The sequence below is a fragment of the Falco naumanni genome, chromosome 7 (assembly GCF_017639655.2).
Source record: "Falco naumanni isolate bFalNau1 chromosome 7, bFalNau1.pat, whole genome shotgun sequence".
Taxonomy (NCBI): Eukaryota; Metazoa; Chordata; class Aves; order Falconiformes; family Falconidae; genus Falco; species Falco naumanni.
Window position 1 is genome coordinate 50,406,753 of NC_054060.1, and position 14,710 is coordinate 50,421,462.

The 14,710-nt window shown below is 41.4% G+C and overlaps 1 protein-coding gene across 5 annotated transcripts in view; it reads left to right on the plus strand.

Moving 5' to 3' along the window:
* DPF3 (double PHD fingers 3) overlaps positions 1–14,710 on the plus strand; it is a 163,642-nt gene that overhangs the window by 90,154 nt on the left and 58,778 nt on the right. For all 5 annotated transcript variants that reach the window (XM_040600487.1, XM_040600488.1, XM_040600490.1 and 2 more), the window contains exon 4: positions 10,801–10,928. In XM_040600487.1, the coding sequence (XP_040456421.1) occupies positions 10,801–10,928 (128 nt within the window). The remainder of the gene's footprint in view (positions 1–10,800; positions 10,929–14,710) is intronic.

The window sequence follows — 14,710 nt, forward strand, 5'->3', positions numbered from 1 at the left end:
TTTTTCTCCCTTCTTCTTTCCTATTCCATCCTCAATGCTCAGTATTTTCAGATGTGTATTTCCTCTCTCCATTCCTGTTCTGTTCAAAAAACAATCAACAGAACCACATGATGGGGCTTTCTGGAGAAAGGTATGTACTGCTGTCCAGAGCCATGGTGGCAGCTCCTGTCAGCGATCACAAACTCGCTCAAGTCAAGCCTGCTTGATGCAGCAGTGCTGGGGCTGTGTGGGCTTTGCACAAGCTGCCTGAACTCATCCACAGCCTGTGGTTCCTACTGTGAAACCAGAGGTCATGGCAATACCTTCATTGCAGTTGACACTCAGCCTGTCAGAATAAAAAAGCATTCAGATACATCTGCTTGTACACTTAGCACTGAATTAACTGATTTTAGCACTGAACTGAGATGGGTCAGGTTTTGCCTGAAATATTCAGATTTGATGTACTTTGCACCAGGCTAGATGGAAAAGGGGTGTTTGAATTTAGTACCTGCTGGATGCCTGCAGCTAGGGTCTGCTTTTTTCCACAGTGAGCTGTAATGTGGTTGTTTCTTCTGTGGTCCCCTAAAATTCTTGCCTCTGGATATCACAGCGGAACATGTTTGGCTGATTTTGTAGAAGGCTTATTTAGAGATAGCATTGCTCCCCTTAGCAACTGGCCCACTGTGGTGTTTGATTGATGTGTTTAAAAAAAAAAGTGTGATTGCATTTACTTTTTAATTTTCCTGGTTGACCTCAATGATCTAAGCAACAGGTCCGAAAGAACCAGGCTTTCCTGCAGAACTACGGTAGGAGATTTCTGTCTCCCGCTTTTTACTGTAGGCAAAGAACTGAGATCTCCCAGGCATACACGAAGCTTATTATTAGTTTCAAGGTTCAGCTAAGCACGGAGATGGAGCAAGTGAACTCTGTAAAAGCAGATATTGGACATAGAGATGTCTGAGGAATCTTTACCTGCTTTCAACCCAAATGTGCCATCTGGAGTGAATAGACATGCCAAGATGGGGAAAATTTATACCATCATGGGTTTAAAGAGATGCTTTGCAGTTTGTTCTGATTTTGTTGGTTTTTTTGCTGGTTTTTTTCCCCCCTTCTTTTTTACCATAAACCTAAAACATAAACCCTCAAGGGAAACATTTGTTTAGTGAAAACTAGTTTCTCCTCCCCCACACCTTGCACGAGCAGGCTTTACAAGCGGGCACAAGACCTGTCTGAGTGGGGATATTCAGGGAATTCTTTTGTATTTTCTTTACAAAATAGACAGCATCCTTTTCCAACCTGTGCATTTAATTGTGCCCCTTTTGAATGAACGGCCATATTTTCTGCTGCTACCCATTTTGCCTCCCTGCAAATTTTGAAAAAGACAAATCTTGTTCATGTTGTCATGAGACAGCCTACCCCAGATGGCACATCTGTGTCTCGGGATGCCCTCTGGCTGGCCTGTTGGCAGGCATTCCCGTGGCTTTGAAGGTCACCTTGTTTACACCTTGCCTTTTTCCCCCTCCCTATTCAGAGTCTTGCTGAGCCTGCAGGCTGGGCTTCACCATCTGCATTTTCTCTGGTGCCATTAATCTTCCTGTTTACCGTTCTGTTATTAATTCTAGAGTTCACCTTTTTGTCTAAACGCTTTATAGGCCTCTTGGAATTTCTTGCCTTTTTGTGGCAAGAGATCTGAGCATCTCAGTAGATTATTTGCTTTGTTCTTTCTCATTTCTGAAAGGATACCTACTAGCAACCCATGCCATTTTTCTATTACAAGCTTTCATTTTTATAGTAACATTTTTCAGTTATATAGCTTCGTCTGTCAGATGCATCTTACCATATGAGTAAATATTATCCTTATCCTTGGAATTTGTGAATTGGCCACTGAAATCTGCTATCCATGGAACTAGTCTTGCTTTTCCAGTGTTCTTGTTGACTGGAAAAAAAAGTGGTTTTAAACCTGACTTCCTGAGAGCCTATAAGAACACCTTGTATTTTTGGTCCATTTTATTTGAATGCCTGAATACCTATGAATATTAAACAGTCCCTACCAAACCCCAGAGGATAGATGAAGGCTATCTCCACTTGACAGATGATGGAAGAGCAGAGGGTACCTTTGTTAGAGTTTGGCCCAAGATCACATACATGGTGAGACAGCAGTGATGCCAAGGGCAGTGTCTCGGGTGACTGTTCCCTATCCTATCCAAAAATCATTGCCACTTTGCTGTGGCCTTTCTCTTCTTCAGTGGTTTATGCAGATTTGGTATTTACTGAGCTGGGGACGCTGAACCAGCTCTGCTTGATGTGACTGACTTCTTCAAACACCACACCATGTGAATGTGGCTATCCTGCTTCCCAGGCCTGCCTGGCTTGCAGAGCACCATCTTCCTCAAGTGGGAGCTTTGCAGACAGAGGTGCAGGATCAGGACCAGGACACCTGTAATCTGGCTGAGAGGTGCTAATAAGCCCTGCTGCATCCTCGCTGATGCCTTCAGAGCTGACTGGGTGTCTCTGCAGGCTCCCCAGTGCTTTGGGTTTTAGAATGGAGCTGCTGCATAATGTGAGCACGTGGAGCCAGCCAGAGCTGAGCACTGCACTCAAGCACATAACCCCCCTCAGTCCGGAGCATGAGAAAGCATAGAGCAGGCTCCCAAGAATCATTGCAGGACTCAGATTGGCTTTGGCAGGTTTATCAGCTCTGGCTTAGTGCCGGCTCTGCTAGGCCTGGACTGAATTAATTGGGATGCTTGTGCACTGCAGTTGAGAGATAACTGCATTACAGAGATTTATCTGTTACTAAAGGTATCCCCTCCACTGTGCTTGGTAAAGGAAGAGGAGAAGCTATGTAGAATCTCACAGAATTTGCAGCAAGGTTAGGGCATGGTTGGTTTTATGCATGGTTTATGTATGAGTTTGCATTCAGTACGAGCGGTTTCGTTCAGTGCTGTCACATATGGAAACAGTACAGTTGATTGCAGTGGAGGTCTGCTCCCTGTTACCATTTGCAGAGTGTGCAGCATTGGGGTGACTGGCCCAGCTGTCTGTTGTAGGGGTGACTGGTGTTTGCTAATAGCTGTCTGGTTACGGGACAATAATCAGATTCTGACTCTTCTGATGGGTCAAAAGGGCCATCCATATGTGAGTGTATCTATATTGACCACTTGCAGATAGGTAGGCCAAGTTATTGTCTTACTCCAAACAGACCAGAAGCCCTGTTAAGAGTGATGCAAAGCCCCAAAGAACAGACTTTGTGCTCAGGAATTTTCTCTGAATTGTAGCAGATACCCAGCCTCTGTCACTTGATATTGCCTACATTGTTGCCTGATGCTGCAGAAATCCTGGTGCAGTGTAAGCCCATGTAGAACGTAAATGCAGGAGTGACCAGAACTCAAATGATTGCTAGAATAATGTTATTGAATGGAAATATTCCTTTATGATTTGAGCCCTGAGGGTAGTTACCTGATCCAGCATTTAGCCTGATACTGTAATTTGGCAGTCTTTGAGAAGCGGGTACAGTATATTATATGTGACAATGATTTATATCTGTGCTGAGAAATAAATCTGTAAAGAACTTCCAAGAGACAACTGACAGGAGGGCTGGGTTTTTTTTATTGGGAGAATTTACAGAGGCATTCTAGTCTGCCAAAAAAATACAGCTGTTTGTAAAGTCCACATTTTGATGATGGGTTAAATTAAACAATGCTTACGCTTATGTTTGAAGGCCTCTGCTGTTTTCTGCAGCCTCATTTCTCCCTCCTGTTTTGTTGTAGCCTCCTGGGACATATTTTAGCTAGGGGCTGATAGAAGCTTTCCATTGGATCCTGGTCATAAAACTCAAAGTTGTCCTCTGATTTTTCTGCTGTTTACGCCTAGGCTGAAGAGTGAAAGTGTCCAGTCCCCCCATATCATAGCTTTCTCTGTCTTCTTCCATCTGTTCACTTTCTGTCCCTGCCCCATGCTCCCCCTCAACCTCACCATGAGACTAGCAGCTTTGCAGGAAGAGGTGCTAAGGAGACATTGGGATTTTCTATTCAACCGGTGCTCCCTAGGGCAAATCTCAGTAGTGCCTAAAATTTGCAACAAGCGTTTAGTAAGATTCGTTTAAGAGCTTTGTAGGATCTCACAACTCCAGCCTGAAGAGGGGTTTTCATTTAATGGCAGATAGTCCTCTGAACTATTCTTTCTACACAAAACGGTTTGTTTCTGAGGAAACAAATACTGTGTTGTTTTTAAGTACTCTTGCTTCTAAAACCGGTTTATCATTCTCTGACTGGATTCTTGTTCTTGCCATGACCCTGTTTACCTTGAGAGTACAATAATATACATGAGGTTTCAGGGTGGAATTGGCAGATGAGACAAAGAGTTACTGGAGTAGCCTTACAATCTCCAGTACAGCCATGGCTTTATTGTGTCTGGCTTGGATTAAAAATAAAGTGAATTTGATGTTTACTAGTCTCTAGGGGCATTTGTTTGGCTTTATGGATGCATTGTGAGAGTCTGTGTTATCAGTAGTCTAGCCTCATGGGAGGCCCAGTGCTGGGCTGGCAGGAGGTCCGGTGGACCAGGGTTGGAGAGGATTGTAAGTGCAGTACTGGCACTGACACATTTGCTACGGATGGGTGCTGAACTGCAGTAGTGTTGGGAGAACAGGGACTGTAGAATGTCAGGATTAAAGCATGACAGCAATAATGTGAGCATCTGCACCTGGAATAGCAGGAGATGGTGCAGTGAAAGAAGGGGTTTGAAGGTCCAGATCTGTGGGAGACGTAAAGATCTGTGCTGCGCTGTGCTGGCAGAGGCACGCTTACAAAAAAAGCTTGCAGAGCCCTGCCTTTAGTATACCTGGTTCTGGTCACTGCTGTGAATGCATCATTTCCAAGGACACTGACAAATCACTGTACTGGCCATGAACGTAGGAAGCAAGCAAGCAAACGAACAAGCTAAGGAGAGTCTGGTTGTGCATGCACAGAAAACCTACAAAATCCAGTTATTCACATATGGCATTGTCTCCTCTTTCTTAAGGGATTCCATCCCCCCTGCCCCCACCCTTTGCACTCTAGCGCTATATTTGTGCCTTGGAGATGTGGAGATGAGCGTATGATGGATGGATGGATGCTGCTTGTCTGGGTTTTTCACCACCATTTCCCCTGGGGCACTCTGTCTGCTGGCAGAGAGCACCATCCCAAAAGATGGTATCTTTTGCAAACTCGACAGCTAACAGACAGCTTCTCTCTCTGCATATTTCCCCAAAGAAGAGCAGGCTTAATCTGGTTTTTATATGGCATATTTCATTATAATCTTTTTGACTTCCCATGTTCCCAATACGCCATCATAAATAAAATGCTGGGGGTGGGAACAGCAGAGATGCTGAGGCTTCACACTCTTGTGACACTGATAGATTCTCATTTTAAACTGTCATGGGATTTAATTGCTTGCTGAGCCACTGCACTGCACTTTCAGACACATCCTGCCACATCCTCTTAATGAGCTTAGTGGCTGCATTTACTCAGCAGTAGTTCTGTTTGCTGTGAATTAGGTGGCTTTTTTAGACCACCTATATGATTTTAAAGAGGTAGTGGTTGTTAAGGTAATATCCTTGGATTTATCCATCCTAAACAACACTTCACGGACTCTTAATATATAGTTTCCTTTGGCACTTTTATGTTCAAAAAAACCATCACCAAGAAACAAAAATGCAAAAATCTATGTGCAAAGTCAGTGTTTGTCTAAGAGGGTTTTTGGAAGCTGGATTGCTTTGGTTTGCATAGTAGCTGTCTCTGGCATGATAGATCATGCTGGAACTCACCCAATAAGTATCTCTGTTCCCAATTAGAACTGGAAATGGAGCTGCTTACGAGTGCACAGAGATGATGGCTTGGGTGGCAGCTGCTACTGTGGAGATGGAAATGATCCATTGTAAAACAAATACATTGCACTGTATAGAAAAAGGGATGGTTGTTTTTAATTTATGTTTCAAAGAAACATTGAAAAGTTGCTTAGCTCCCAATGCATTGTAAACCAAAAGTAGCATATTTAAGGACAGGAATTTGCAGCTATTTTGGTGAATCAAAACTTGACAAAGCCCACCATTTCATAGGGTTTGTGAAAATGTGCTTCTTTTGGAGGCAGCAGTTCAATACAAAACAGATACAGGAATGATGCTGGCATGGGTGCTTGTTCAAATTCTACCACCTCAGTCTAAGGACCCTGATAAATAGAGAGTTTGCTGCACTGAGCTGGTAAGCAGAAATAACCATGTTAATTTAATCACTATGAAAGGGACTCTGCCAAGTTAAGAAACATAAATTTTAATTATATGCACACACACATATTTGAATTTTAATATATGCACAATATTTAGCTGTGACACCAATATTACCATGGTTTATTAAACCAGGAAGAATTCTTAAATAACATTTTATTTTTCATTGATGGTTTTTGTTGATTGGGCACTTCCATTTTGTATGGTTCTGACTGTTCCCTGTATCTCCTACACTAACCAGGTGCTATTGCATTTGCAATAGTAACCAAAAAGAAATTTACCTACAAACCTTCTTGAAATCTTTATATAAAAGAGTAAGCTTTTAGTTACAGTGCTTTTACTTGTAGTCATTACTTGTAATAAAGATTATGTTCTCTGAAACCACAAAGTCCGAAGAAGAGCTTGTGATAGAATCTAGGAGTTACAATAGAAAGAATTTAGAACAATTAGTGGGTAGCAAATGTTATTACCTATATTTTAAAAGGATTTGGATGTGATTCAAGGATTTAAAGACCCATAAATTCTACATGAACGTTTGAGAAATTGATTGAAACAGTAATTAGGTATAAGCAATAAAGCACCTGGGAAATGATGGTATAGGAGGTTCTAACTAACTGACTTCCCCCACTGCCCCCTACCAAGGAAAAGCATGTACAAAATCGTTTAGAGCCATCATGGCCAGGGAGATCTGTGTGGGCCTCCCTGGGGAGATCTGAAAGTGCTTGGTGAATGGGCAGCAGGATGGACATTTTAACTTGTTACCTGTGTGTTTGAATGTATTACGTATGGGAAATTCTTGTCCCTGTTACAAGGTTCCTAATTCTGCTTAGTGTGCAGGTTGAACACTGCAGGGCACTGCCGGAGGAGTGATATAAAGAATATTGTAATGCATTTGTTTAAACGGGCATGTGGTTTCATCTGAAAATATTGGGTGCAGTACTGGTCCATCTTAGGAAGATTATTGAGGAATAAAAGGAAGTTCGGAGAGGTCTGACAGGACAAAGCCATGTGGAAATCTTGCCACAGCAGGGTATTACATGTCTCATAGCAGGAACAAGGGGGCAGGCAATAAATAAGATGAAACACTCCTTCTTTCAAACCACAGTTTAACTGTTGAACTCAGGTGGGAAAACATCAAGGGCAAAAGTGTATCAAAATTCAGAAAAGGCCTGGCTATTCTGTGTATTTCCAGGAAAGCCAGATTTAGGATAACTGGAAGTGATACCACATTTATCCCTCAGGACTGACGTGTTAGAGATGAGGGTGAAATGCAGTATTAGGGTAGATTATTTTCTTTGAATTTCTCTCATGACAGATACTTATACTTTCTTCTGCAGCATCCAATGTGACTGCACAGTATAGCCCAACAAGTATCAAAGCAAACGGAGGCGTGTGTGGGGTCATGGCTTAATTTCTCAAGCCTAGAAGAGTCTCTCTCTGGCCTTGTTTGAAGCTTCTGACACTGGCTGGTACCTTCATAAGCAGGACATGGGTGGAACAGACCCACCTTGCTTCCACACAGCAGTTCCTGTGGTCTGGGGGAAGCCTTGATCTTTCACATGAAAACTACATTTCAGCCGTTTAGTTGGCTTCTCGTTTTCTTTAGGGTACAGGCATAAGAAAAAAAAAATACTTTTCTAGCTTTTAGGAAAATCCTAGAGAGTTCAATAGGAAAGAGAAAATTAGGGATTCAGTGAAATTAATGTAATGATCCTTACTGGTGTTTAACTACTTTAGGTTAACTGAACTATCTTTTAGGTTTTTGAAGACTTTTGTCTTTGAGGGTTCAAAAAGTGGTTTGGAAACATAGTTTGCTGTCTTTATTACTGTATCCTTTACAGACTAGCCATCTTCCAGGAAGGACTGAATTCATTCTAAAGTTTGGATTCATTACTAAGATGTTGTCTTTGGACCTGTGAAGGTTTTTATACTGTAAACTTTACATTCCAGATAAGATAGTGTCTGTCATTTCCTACTTTCTAGAGCTACTCAGGAATGAAAATGGACTCTTAGAAGCTACCAGTGGAGAAGAAAATGAAGGAGTTTAATAGCAGTTAGCTTAGTGGGCAGATGGGAGGCAGCTGTCCTGAGTTTCTTTTCACCAGATTTCCTGCTCACTAATTTAACTTCTTGGTGACTCATCTCCCCATCAGTAAACTGGGAATGAAAGTATTACCTCACACTACCTTGTCAGTGGGATATTAAATTTAATAATTAAAAAATGCTCTAAGAGTTTTGGATGAAAAGTCTCCTGGAGTGTTGGAGAGCAGCACCATACAAAACAAACGTGTCTATTAAAGACAGCTGCTGGGTTTTGACCTTGAAGCCTGTCATTCCCTCCAACTTAATGTTCAGAATCTTTGGGACAAACAGGGAGTAGCTGTACTTTCATATATGTTCTACTTATCTCTCAACCCTTCCTTGCTCATTCCTTTTTCTAATGCATTTGTTTGCTGAGTGTATCAGTATCCAGAGGCAGGCACAGCTTGTCACAGTGAAGACATGTTTGTTTCTGATGCCCTTGAGCTTGCTTGAAGCTTCTTCTCTTGCTGAATATATGATGACCCCTTGGGCTTTGCAGTCCCACAAGGTTCTAAATACAGAGCAAATGCTCTTTTGCACCTATGCACAGGACTTTCAAACCAGGCCAAGCCCATAGCCAGATGTGATTATGGAGGTTTCTTAGTGAATTTAGGTTAAAGTGTTGGGATTTGCATGTAAACCGACTCTAAAATCCCTTCTTTCTATTGAAATGTCTGAATTTAACATCCAGAGGGAGGCACAAGGAGTTCATACAGGGAAACTCAATCTGTATGATTCTCTGTTGTCTTCTCTGTCTCTTATAGCTCAAGTAAGGGAGAAGTTGGGGAAGGTGGCATAATGGGGTGGGTATGCTGAGCTCTGTGCTGAAGACAGAGGCCCGATTGAATAGACTTCCTTGTGATGAGAAGGGGGTTCAATTCACAGTTGACCCCATCCCATTGTGTGGGTTGTCCTGGGAGTTTCCTTTGAAAATCCCAGTGGTTTGGGTCTTCTGCATGGTTTGTACTCAGCCTTTCCCTCCATGAATAGAACAGCTTTTGCTGGAATTTTTGCTGGATTTTCTGTGGTTATTGGCTGAGCAATGCTCTCTCACTTCAGAAGACTTGGGCAAGCATGTTGTAGAAGCACTGATCAGGGACCCTGAATCATTTGCTGGCTTAGAGTTTTTCATATATAGAATAAACATATTCCTGGGATGCAATTGCCCCAAGAAACAGATTATACTTTACTGTCCCAGGTGGAGGTGTTCATTCATTATTTGGATTGCAGGAGTGTTTTGGGACTTTATAAACATGAATTTCTGCCCTGCGGAGTTTACAACTCATGGTGATAGAAAGGCAGGGAGTTTTAGGCAGACTGGGGAGCACAACACAGTCCTAAAAGATGAGCAGTGGACAGAGCTGTGAAATAAGGACACTAGATGCTGATTTGTAAGCATTAGTCCTGTACATTATTACTTTATAAATCTATTGACCTAGAGGAAGGAATTCCTTTTAGAAAGGACAGAGTACTTGAGAAATCTATACCTGACATTGTCAGGTAAAAAGACATTCACGATGTCTCTCTGCCATAGGATTGCTCTGAATGAACCCCTCCATGAGTAGGGTAGAGGCCAGGATCTACAAGGAAAACTGAATTCTTCCCTAGGTGTATTTTAACATCTTGCTAAAATTAACGTGCTGTTATTTGCCTGTCCGCTGCACTACATAATCTAGTAGCGGCATTCAGAAGGGGGAATAAAACTCTATTCTTCCACTTGTACGGCAAGTTGCATCAAGCTTCCTCATAAACCTGCAGTCTTTGGAGTCCTGTGCCCCAGGCCTGCCCCCAAGCCAGCCTCTGGCTCTTCCTGCAGTGATTGGGGGCCGTCCTGTTTTATTGGCTAGATTCTGCACTCATAGCTGTACTGACTGGTGTTTCTTCATTGGTGTAGGTCCATTTAAAACAAACTGAAGATTTTATCTAGTCAGTATTATGTGAAAATTCAAGACACATCCCTTTGTTTTTGCAGTTCAGGTTCTCAGCATTGGCCCTACACATGAGGTCTCTGCTTCCCCACATGTGGAACATGCCCTGGTGTAGGAGAATGCTGCTTGAAGCCATGCTGTAAAAACTGCCAGATAATAAATTGCATTAAACTACTTTTCTACTTCAGGAGATCAGATCTTCATATTTGTTATTTCAGTATCTTAGAAAGTCCTGGTTTTGTTCTTTGTTTGAACCAGAGGGAGTTTACATAAAGGAGAAGGATTTTTTCCCCCATTTATTTCCTCTGCTACAATACGTCCAGCCTTTTTTTCCTGTAAGCAAGCATAGCAATTGAAAAGATTCGAGGTTTTCAGTAAGACAGAAATTAATACTATATGGAGATCCTTAGCAGTTAAAAGAAGAGCTTGAAGAACTCTCCTTCAAGATAGAAACAAGCTTGAAAGTCTGTCAGTATTCTGCTTGTCATGTCTGTCCTTCTGCTTGTTAGCTGTCTGGGGGAGACACAGTCAGTGTGTTTTGTTTTTCAGAAGTTGATCTGCCTCTGAAAAAAGATGGGTTCACCTCAGAAAGTACAACTCTGGAAGCCTTGCTGCGTGGAGAGGGAATAGAGAAAAAAACAGATACTAAAGAAGAAGACACTATACAAGAAATCCAGGTAAAGGAGAGCCCCATGCCCTGACAGCAGGGCTCAATTTTACAATTTGTCTTTAAGCCTAGCAGATTTTGTCCTGTGGCAGAACAGTGCATCTGTTGATAGTTGTGTCATTCTACTGTCAAAATGTTATCAAACCATTGTGCTACACTGTGATGCTCAAAATGAACTTGGGATCTCGTACAGTTCTCCTGTCACAAGAATATCGCTCGTTTGGCTGCGTTCTACACAGTTCCTATGCTGGGATTTGTTTTGCAGCTCTATGAGATGGTTGCATATAAAACTGACAAGCAGAGATGGGTCCCAACCATAAACTGAATTTTAGTGCCTCATATTTAAAGTGAATTTGGAGGTGGATTTGAATTTGGATTCACAGTTGCTGACTGTTGACAAAAATGTGTCATTTTATACTAAGAAGTCTTCAGGAAGTATACAAGCAAAATAAATAATTAAAAATATTCTAATCTTAATTATCTCAGTTATTATTAGTGATGCAAGTATGAGAAATATTGCCTCTTCACACACATTATGATTTGAAAGTTATTTGTCAAGATTCCATTTCATCCTTTAACAATTAAAAGTAGAAAAACATTTGTGGGTCTGTCATAGAAAGAAATCAGCTAATATAAAGTGTTCTTATATAAATGCATGTCACTTTATAAAGGCATCTTTATATTGCTAGAAAAGTGGGTCTCTCCCACAGCAGCACATCTTTGGTGATGCTAAACCACCAAAATTAGTGATTTTTAGTGAAAGCCATTGGCAAATGTGTCAAAATTGGTAATTTTGGCTGAGATATAACATGTTGCATCTATACCTAAAACTAGTAAAAAATTGAGTGGGCAACGCCATGACAAATGAAACAGAAGAGCATGGGCATCAAATCTATATTACTTAGAGCTCAGACCTACTGGTCTATTTCCTAGAAATTTCACACATGTGAGGGCAGCAAAATTAGGTCTCCTGTTCCCAGTTACACAGGTGAAGGAGCACCATCAAAAAGGAAGCATCCCATGCTAGTGGAGTGGGAAAAAGCTTGCAAGAGGCCTGCTCTGTGTCTCCTTCTTCAGTAGTGTATCTGGGTCTATTAAGCCTGAGAGCCCTAAAGCTCTGTTTATACCTGCTTCTGAGGTCACAAGAAGTCATGGTGCAGCATCCTTATGAGACTGACAAAAATGAGATGCCTTTGGATGTTGCTGTGCAATTGAGCTTCCAAATTATCCCCAGAAGCAGTCCAAGGAAAGATACTTCAGTAATGGTGGAACTGGCACAAGCCTGGGCATTGCAGAGCAGGGAAGGGGGTGCAAAAATCTACAAAAAGTTATCAGCTAAACGACCATAGCTGTGACCTGTCACCTGCATGTTAGTTTCATCAGAACAGATGCAAAAGGCATGTCTTGCTGTTTGCTTGTTATGCAAGCACAGCTTATCTGGATTTGGTCTGTACAATGACTGCCGAAGCATTTGCTAGTAGCCAGCTCCAGCTTTCAGTGTGTACTTCGGCACCTGGCAGCTAGACTGTACCAGATCAAAATCATGATCAGTGCCTTTTATCCGCATGACAAATAAGAGAAGGCAAATCTGTTTTGTTCCTTTGCATGCTCTTCTGTGCTGTAACGTGAAAGGGCCTGGCCTCAGTGGTGATGAAAGTGAGCAGGTGGGGTAGACATAATTGTAATTCCCACCTCAGCCCCAGCCACTTACCCCCCTCTCATGCTCATAATATCTGTCAGAAGAAGACTTGGTGCTTAGCTATACTGAAGTACATCATGCTGGGAAACTGTTTTAGAAAGACAGAATAGGAAAAGAAAAGTTACTTTGCTAAAAAGGGTGCGGGTTCCCCCTGCTAAATAGATGGCGTCATTGGGACCTGCTGCACAGTTGTTACTTAACAGGCTTGAGGATTTTGCCCTACAGTAAATTGGTATTGAATGTGTGTCTCCATTGTTTGCTGGAGAAGGCTTTGAATAGCCTTTTGACGATGCATCAGAAAGGCTATGCCCATTCTATCAAGGATTAAAGTCATTACCCTGGCAGTGTCACCAGATTCACACTTGGTTACTTACTATCTGTTTCCTAAATTGATGCTGCAATTTTAAAGAAAGAAAGTGGTTTGTAATACTTCTCTTAACTGCTCTTGTGAATTATTATTATTGTTGTAAAGTAGCTTCTTCCACTCCCACATACAATATGGTTGCAGTCTTCTCTTTTTTTGGAGATACTTTAAGATAGGAAGCAATGTGAAACTATAAACTCATATCAGCAAGTTTGTTTATTTTCTTACTTACCACTAGCCTCCTCATGTGCAACATTTTCCAAATCTTCAGTTTCCTAAAATGAAGCCAATTAATGTATGCAATTGCATGTATTTCTAAGAAACATTTTATATATGCAGAACTGGAATTTGCTTATCTTTTACACCCTCTAGTATTTAGTACTGTAGCGTTTTGTGAAATTTTATTTCATAATGGTCTGACCTCATTAATAGCCTCCTGAGATGTAAAAATAAAAGGAGCAAAAACCAGATGAAGACTTGATCCTCTACCATGTTCTAAAAATTGTTCGTACTTTTCAAAAGGGATACTGTCCAATATTAGTCTTAAAAAGTTAGCTGATAAAATAAGAGTAAACCTGTATAGTTGGTCTTCCAAATACAGGGGTTTTTAAAAGGGAAGTTTCTGTTGTATTCTTTCCCACAAATTCAGAATTTGGTGTTTGAGGTATGCAGAAAAGAGAAAGCAACTGTGACTTGCTCCTGTTCTCCCTCTGCTGGCTCTCAAATAGCTGTTAAGTAGAAATTTTACAGGGAAGGGACAAATACAGTAAGACTGAAAAACTTCCCCATAAGTTTATTGTCACTCATTATGCGTCATGGCTGCATGTTGTAATTTAAATGAAGCGTGGCATGGCAAAGATAAATTAGTCATTCCAGATTAGTCCCTTACAAATTGGCACTGCACCATGAATGGCAGGAGTGGCTGGGACCCATTTCTGTATTTCTAGCAGACATGTCAACAGGGCCTCTTTCCACAGTAGTGTTGTGATGATTGGTCTTGCCTTTGTCCGTGCCATGTCTGACTTGTGCAGTTATTCAGGATGTCCAGCCTGTGTTTGATTCTGGAGAGGTTACATTTCAAAAGATGAAGATGAAAGTATTTAAATTCCCTGGCTTGGGCATCATACAATTATGTAAGATGATGACTTATTTTTCCTATTAAATAATGTATTGAAGGAACTGTTGCTATTGTTCCTATTAACTTCAGTGAGACCTGTACTTCCACAGCGTTCGCATGCAGCCAGACCCCTGCTTCCAGATTACAGGGTTGTACCTGTGGTGTATGCCCTGAAAGATGTTACTTTCTAGATCCACCAAACATGCTGGAATACATGGAGGAATTTTCTCTGTTTTTGCTAAACAAAGAAAATTGTGAGCTGCCAAGGAGGAAACCACTGGTTTCTGTCTTCTTAAATTGCATTCTCAACATTAAAGGAAAACAAAACAATTTAAGGTGCAAGAAAAAAAAATATCATGCAAACGATTTCCCAGACAGAGCCTGCAGTTATGCATTCTAATACTTGTGTTGTCTTGGGGTATTGGTGCTCAGTGATGCCACTGTTATTTCTTAGGAACCTGTTTTTCATAGTTGACTGATATCAGCGGTATTTTTTAATAAGAACTCCCTGGAGAACTGAGGGTGGAAGGGAAAGCATTTTGCTTTAGTGGAAAGAAGTAGGGGTTCTGGGATCTGATTTGGCATTGTATCATTGATCAACTGTAATTTAAT